The 8,128-nt window shown below is 36.0% G+C and overlaps 1 protein-coding gene across 1 annotated transcript in view; it reads right to left on the bottom strand.

Annotated features, from left to right (window-relative positions):
* The window catches only part of LOC106883690 (protein wntless homolog), a 43,813-nt gene that overhangs the window by 3,125 nt on the left and 32,560 nt on the right, over window positions 1-8,128 (bottom strand). The window contains exons 7-10 of the mRNA XM_052975944.1: window positions 5,706-5,833; window positions 3,741-3,838; window positions 2,219-2,282; window positions 604-747 (exon numbers count right to left, since the gene is read on the bottom strand). Of these exons, the coding sequence (XP_052831904.1) occupies window positions 604-747; window positions 2,219-2,282; window positions 3,741-3,838; window positions 5,706-5,833 (434 nt within the window). The remainder of the gene's footprint in view (window positions 1-603; window positions 748-2,218; window positions 2,283-3,740; window positions 3,839-5,705; window positions 5,834-8,128) is intronic.

The following is an 8,128-nucleotide window of genomic DNA, read 5'->3' on the forward strand; positions in this document are numbered from 1 at the left end:
TCAGTGAATTTATTTCACTTGAAATTCTATAAGTTTTCAACAGTGATTTAGAGCTAGCAAGGCCAAGCTACTCCAAACTGATAAAGGGCAACTACCCTGAAACTAGTCTCTGGATGCTGGCTTTATTGGGTAGAGGTGCTTATCTTTCCTGCTCAAAAACTTAAGGATACAGAACGCTTGTGTCATGTAGCCAACTGGAAACGGTGTTTCTTGGGGCTAAATGGCAGTAGTATTCTTCCCTTTCCTGGGACTGCCACATTAAGTATATATATATATATATATATATATATATGGATATATATAGACAAACTCAGTCTATAGGTATGTATGTGTAGACACAGTAAACACACACATAGGGGCACATACCTTCAACCATGCAGTCATATATATCACATTTGGAGATTAACTCTAAGTGCATCACACCTGGTGATCCAAAGTGCATCACACCAGGAGATCCAATAAATGCACCACATCTGTGAAGCCACACAGATGTAATATATATACTCTATTGCACCCCACACCTGGGATCCCATAAGTATATCACAAATGCATATATCAAACACCATATAACAATAATGCAAAACAGAAAAGTGTCCTTGTTACCTGGTAATATTTTCTGCGGGATGAACTCATGTGAGGAAGTACAGTCTTTTTCAAGCTTATCGTCTTAAACACTTTGAAAATCATGTAACAAAGGAAGACAAAATAAAGACTAGCAGCAACCCCTGCAAGTATCACTGATCCGAGCTGAAACATTGTTAAGGAAAATAACCATCAAAATTAATGAAAGGTGTGTATGATGTATATAAAGGCATGTGGCCTTCACACACCATTCCTGTTTGAAAAGGTGAGCAAACTTGATGAATGTGTGACATCTTGTATGTTTGCTTTGTGTATGTATTTATGCCTCTGTGTGTGTGTGCATGCATGAATGATGGGTATGACTTTTGACAGCCTCCAGTAGTGGAGCCCTAGTTCAAATGTTCCTGGGTTATGAGCAGGTGTGGAAACACCTCTTAGACACTACTGTTCCTAGGTCTACTCTCACCTAGAGGGAAAGTGCTTGGCTTAATGGTTAGGGTATTTGTCTCACAATCATAAAATCATGAGTTTGATTCCCAGTGACACATTATGTCCTTGAGCAAGACACTTTATTTCACATTGCTCCAGTCCACTCAGCTGGCAAAAGTGAGATGTACCCGTAATTCAAAGGCCAGCCTTTTTCAAATTCTGTGTCACGCTGGATATCTCTGAGAACTACATTAAAGGTACACATGTTTGTGGAGTGCTTAACTACATGTACACTAATTTCACAGGCAGGCTGTTCTGTTGATTGGATCAACTGGAACCCACGTGACTATCACTAACAGAATACCAGTAACTCTCACCCAGAATAGTAGTGCCTGTCAGGGTCCCATATAAGGGTTAACATACTAGCATGGTGGAGTACAGAGAGCCTGATGAGGCAAGTGAGATATCTTGATTATTCACTGCATCTGTCTCCATCCCCTGTTGTTTTGACCTGGTCTTGAGAAAATGAGATTAATGGTACACAACTCTTCTATTACACACACATTACAAAATATATACACATAGACATTTTGAAGATATAGATAAGCAATAGAGAAATATAAAAATTTAACAAAAATATACACACTATGAAAGTATATTCAGATACACTACAAAGATATACACAAACTCTATAAAAATATGCAAACTACAAAAAATAATATACACAAAAACACTATAAAAATACACAAATACATACACACTTACGCACAACTACAGAGAATATATCAACTGACTTTCAATAAATATTTTAATTAAATCAACTTTGCTCAGATTTAATTAAGCCTAGAAATATTAATTAAAACTGCTTTCAAAAGACTCAAATAGGAAAATGAATGAAAAAGCAAAACAAACACACACAAAAATAAAGAAATGCATGTAATAGAATTTTTAAAAAACTGATATTCTTTAAGTAAAACCCACACAAAAAAAAGGGAAATTGTAATTAGTTTTGTAAAAAAAAAAAAAAGCAGGAAAAATAATAAAAAATAAATAAATAAAATTAATATCGGTTATAAGTTCAGAGTTCAAATTTTGACTAAAGCCCCCAGAAATGCATATATACATACATATAACATATATATATATACATATATATATATATATGTATGTGTGTATGCGTATATATATATTAATAAATGAAGGATACGGCAAGATTGGTTCCATTTTTAGTTGCCCAGATACTGAAGAATGGGTTTTTCAACTGAACACCTCTGCAATTGGTAAAGAAAAAATGTAAGTATATGTGTATGTATACATACACACGCACATGTAAGGCTTATACATAAGTATGTGGATGTGGACGAACAAAAATATTGATATGTGTGTCTGCATCTGTGTGTATGAGTGTGTTTGTGTGTGCATATGTTTAACATATATGCATGCATGTATATGTGTATGTGCACATATATATATACATACATACATACATACATATATATATATATATATGTATATATATATATATATATAAGTAGAACTATTTATCATCATAAATATACAGGGATTAGCAATTGAGTTGCTTCTCCTCAATTGCTAATCCCTGTATATTTATGATGATAAATAGTTCTACTGATAAAGGGTTTTTTTCATACTGAACTACTTGGCAAAATTGTTAATTATTAATTCTATTATTAATTGACGATTCTCTGCCCTTATTCTTGTATATATATATAAGTATGTATATATACACACACACACGCATATATTTAGGAATGTGTGTATATTTATACATATATGTATGTATATATCTATCTATATAAATATATACTCATACAGACATAGGGTAAAAATTAATAATTAATTGATGATTAGTAATTTTACCAAGTAGTTCGGTATGTTAAAAGCCATTATCGGTAAATACACAATTTAAAATTTAGGGTTCAGCAAGTATTGCTTCACCACACATCGAAAATTAGAAATAGCAGCCAAAACTATTATTTCTCTACTAAAATATGACTCCCCAAAACAGTAATACTCACAAATTACAAAAGCAGTAGTTTGCGAGTACTACTGTTTTGGGGAGTCGTATTTTAGTAGAGAAATAGTAGGTTTATCTGCTATTTCTAATTTTCGATGTGTGGTGAAGCAATACTTGCTGAACCCTAAATTTTAAATTATATAAATATATATTTTATTATTTCATTTAGGCATAGTGACACTAATAACCTGGTGTTAGAACTCAATAAATACACATATGCTTCATAAATAAGTTCCTGACATAATTTCTCATTGCCTTGTCAGTTATTCAATTTCTTATATGTTTTTGTGTACATATATATATAATGTATATACGCATGCATGTATAAGTGTGTGTGTGCATATATATTACACACACACACACACATACCTCTTTCTAGCATATTGGATGTCCACTCAGTGGTCATCCCTTCTTATACGTATATATATATATATATATATATATATATATATATATATATATATATATATATTTATATATATATATATATATTATACATATATATGTATATAGAAAGAACACAAAATGGTTGAGATTCACTACAGCTGTTTCAGACACATTATTTATTGATGAATAGATAGATAAATATATAAGAACAGTAGAGAAAAGTTGTTGCCCACCTGTGCTCAACAGGGAGTGAAGGGCTTAAGTAGATTATTATGTAAGTTGTTGTTGTATTAATAGATCTTACCGTTCACACATTTCAAACACGAATAGCATTATACACCCAAATCCGACAGCAGCAAGATGCTTCGTGTATGTAGAGATCCGGTTCCGATCCATTTGATCCTACAGCAGTTGAATGATGGTATGGCATAGCGCAGAGTGTGTGTGAATGAGTGTAAGTGATGGAGAAGGATAACAGTAGTGTTGGTAGTAGTGGTGGTGGTGGTGGTGGTGGCAGAGGTGGTGGTGATGGTTTAAGATAGAAAAAAATAGAAAAAGAATATATATAATATAAAATATTTAAACAGAAGGAGGAAATGGATTTTTAAGTCGGGAAATAGGTTCTGAATTTTAAAGTTAAAATATAACATAAAAAGTCAAAGGTATTGATGGAGATGATGGCAGCTGCAGTGGTGGTAGTGGAGTGGTGATGATGATGATGATAATGATGATGGTAGTAATGGTGGTGTTGCTGATGGTGATGATGATGATGACAAACAACAATGATCAAAGCATGTGTTAGTGGTGGGAGTGGAGGTGATGGAAATGGTAGTAGTGTTCTAAATGATGATGACGATGGTGATGGTAATAATGATGATGTTAGCAGCACAAGGAACCTACAGGTGGAATTTGAAATCAGAACATAATGAGCCAGAATACTAACGCAATAGTAACAACAGGAGGCAGGTTGATGTGAACAGCAACAGCTGAGTTAGAAACCATGAGAACGGAGTTAGCAACAACCTTATACAAGTTAGCAACACCAGGGAATGAGTTAGCAAAGATGAATGGCAGATTTGTACCAACAAGTTAGAAGATAGTGAATAATTAGTTAGCAATTGTGTGTGTGTGCGTGTGAGAGAGAGAGAGAGAGAGACAGAGAGAGACAGAGACAGAGAGAGAGTGTTTGTGTATCACCACCATCATTTTCATGGGACAAAATACTGAAGGACAATCTCAGAATGGTGAACCTTTCGAACAAAATGACAAAGGACTGAAATAGGTGGCACCTTGCTGTACTCAAGAAACCCATCCTCCACAGCAGAAGTCTCAAGGTCGCATCCTCTAGTGAAGAGAATGGTCCTGCGAGAGTCCTGTGCCGGTGCCACGTTAATAACAGCCAGCACACGTTAGAGAGGATGTCCAGTTGTAGAAATCACGCCAAATCAGATTCGAACCTGGTGCAGCTCTCTGGCTTGCCAGCTCTGGTCAAACCATCTGACTCATGCCAGCGTGGCAAAACAGACATTAAAGGATGATGATGATGGTGAACATCCATGTTCTATGCTAAGCATGGGTTGGATAGTTTGACACGATTTGATGGGTCCAAGGACAGACTACATTGTGCTCCACTTTCTACTTTGATGTTGTTTAGGTGACTGGATGCCCTTCCTAATATGCCAACTACTTTACCGTACATACCTAGGTACTTTCTTTTTTCCATTCCACCAGCACTAGTGAAGTTGCCAGGCAGCTTGCAAGATCCCAAAAGAGGTTCACTTTATGCTCGGAGATGAGGGGCTTAAAGTATGAAAGAAAGGGCTGCAGTACAACAGGTTTCTTGCTGGATCCCAATTTACTATTTTGCTTACGTGAACTCCTAATAATTTTATATGGGCCCCAAGGGGTTATACAGACCCCAGTTGAGAACCACTAGTCTAAACAAAGCTAGCAATGAAAAAAATTGTAAACATGACAATGAATAAGAAAAATGGCGAGTTAGCAACGACAATGATGAGTTAGCAATGACAAGTAGTAAATTAGTAGCAATACATGATGGGTTAGTTAACAAGTGGTAAGTTAGTATAATGAGTGGTGTGTTAGCAACAACATAAGATGAGTTTGTTGACAAGTGATAAGTTGAGTGGTGATGACAAGTGATAAGAATGAGTGGTGATGACAGTTAACAACAAGTAATCAGTTGGCAACAACATAATTAACAAGAACAGTGAGGGAAAAGGCAAACTAGTAAAATAAGGAATATACTCACAATCATGTGCTCTCCTACGAAAATTAACCAAAATGAGAGAAGGATAGCGTAAAAAACTCCCTGTCGGATATCACTTAGTAGCAACATAAATGGCATGTTGATCCACAGAGTCATCCATTCGATAGGTGCTGCAGACAAAGAGACAAACAAGGGTCATTATTAATTATTGAGTGAAAGAGCAGTGCATGCCATCAAAGTGACACTGGGGTACAAATACATGAAGCCTAGTATACCCATCATGACTACTCATCTGATAAGGGTACACCAGGCACATGCATCACAACCATATGTGCACAAAATGATGATCTCATATCAAGATAAACAACACATGACCTTGCAGGTGAAGGCCAGTTAGAATTTTCTTCAGTTTGAGTGGCCCATCCTGCTCAAAAGCTCCCTAAATAAGAGTTGTTTAAGGATGTTGAACGAAACACCCATGTTTCAAACCCCAAACAATTCCTCTCAACACATGGCTATGATGCTCCCCCACTACTTCTGCTTGTGATCAGAGATGCACATATCGTCAACCACCAAGGGACATGCTCAACTGGTTAAGGTCAAACAGCTGACAAGCAAATCTGTGGTATTAAGCAGAATATTTGCTGTAGCCCATCTTTTTATACCAAGACAAAACAACGTACATGATAACACTTCCAATCAATTAAGATCAGAAGCCATGAGAGCCACTGCCTGGTACTGCATCCGGGCATTATTATTATTATGGCGGTGAGTTGGCAGAATTGTTAGTACACCGGGCAAAATGCTAAGTGGCATTTCGTCTGTCTTTACATTCTGAGTTCAAATAACACAAAGGTTGATTCTGCCTTTCATCCTTTCGGGGTCGATGAAATAAGTACCAGTTGGATACTAGGGTCAATGTAATTGACTTAACCTCACCCTGAACTTGCTGGTCTCATGCCATAATTTGAAACCATTATCATCTGATGTCGTATTAGTATTGTTGTTGTTGTTGGAAGAGAGACAGAAAGATCTTATATGTGAGAGCAAGACAGAGACAGAGATGAAAAGAAAGAGAGAAAGGGAAAGAAGACTACTGAGATAAAAAGATACAGAGAGAGAGAGAGAGAGATAGATAAAAAGACAAAGAAAAAAGAGGAGAGAGAAGAGAGATGAAAAGACAGGTAGAGAGAGAGAGAGAGAGAGAGAGAGACAGACAGACAGATGAAAAGTGGAGAGAGAAGAGAGATGAAAAGACAGTTAGAGAGAGAGAGAGAGAAAGAGACTGAGATGAAAAGACAGAGAAAAGGAGAGAGAGAGAGACTCATTAAAAGACAGGGAGAAAGAGAAGAGAAATGAAAAGACAGAGATAGAAATAGAGAGAAAGACTAAGATGAAAGACAGAAAGAAAAGGGATGAAAAGGAGAGAGAGAGAAACAGAGAGATAAAAAGACAGAGAAAGATGCAAAAGACAACGACGTATGCCTAAAATTTTAAGCACAATGCAAATATTGATTAACATTAGGATAAACCATTTTACAGATTAAAGCATTCTTTTATAGAATGTTGCAGATGGTTTACTCTTTATTTATCTTCAGGTGTGTTTGTGTGTGTGTGTGTTTCTATATATCTTCACAGCAAAATAATTTGAGAAGCAGTGATGTTTATCCATGTCCCACATTGACAATGTATCGCATAGCTCAGCAGTCTGACATGTGAAGACTAGAAGACTAAAGAACATTGCCGCTTCAAGCCTCTTCCAACCCATGCCAGCTCAGAATAACCACAAAGGAACAATAGCGAAATGAAACACTGAGCATGTATTCACACACACACACACACATGACAGGCTGTGTTTTTTGTCAACCAATGTCTTTGACATGGCATTAATTAACCAGTGACTTTAGTAGAAGGCTCACAAGATGCCATGCAATAGGGCTGAACCTGAGGCAAGATAGTTACCTCCATTACATATACAGATAGGTAGATAGATATCTATCTATATCTATATCTATATCAATGAAAAATATTTCAATACAATACAGAATATTTTCCAGTAAATATTGGTGCCTTGTTGTACCACTCTTCTGAATTTATATATATATACCCTTATAGGGCTATAGTTTGCTGGAAATTAATACATTTGTATTGAAATATTTTTCATTGATAACTTCTTCACTGATCTCAGTTCCGTTAACGGCTGGGCGTTCGGGCGAGTATACTTGGCATTGATGTGGCAACATTTGAAATATTGTCTAGGTAAATACAGCTGATGAAGACTGATCAAATTTACGTTGTGAAACGTATTTGAAGAGTCTGAAACCGGTCCTGCATTATCCTTAATCTTGGTTGTACATTTATCAAATGTTCTTCCTAGAGGTAAGACAAATTTTTCATGTTTGTTGCATACACACGATTTTGCCAGTATATACGCAGTGAAGCTTTACAATAGCGTCGTAATTGTA

This window comes from Octopus bimaculoides, chromosome 23, assembly GCF_001194135.2.
Source record: "Octopus bimaculoides isolate UCB-OBI-ISO-001 chromosome 23, ASM119413v2, whole genome shotgun sequence".
NCBI lineage: Eukaryota > Metazoa > Mollusca > Cephalopoda > Octopoda > Octopodidae > Octopus > Octopus bimaculoides.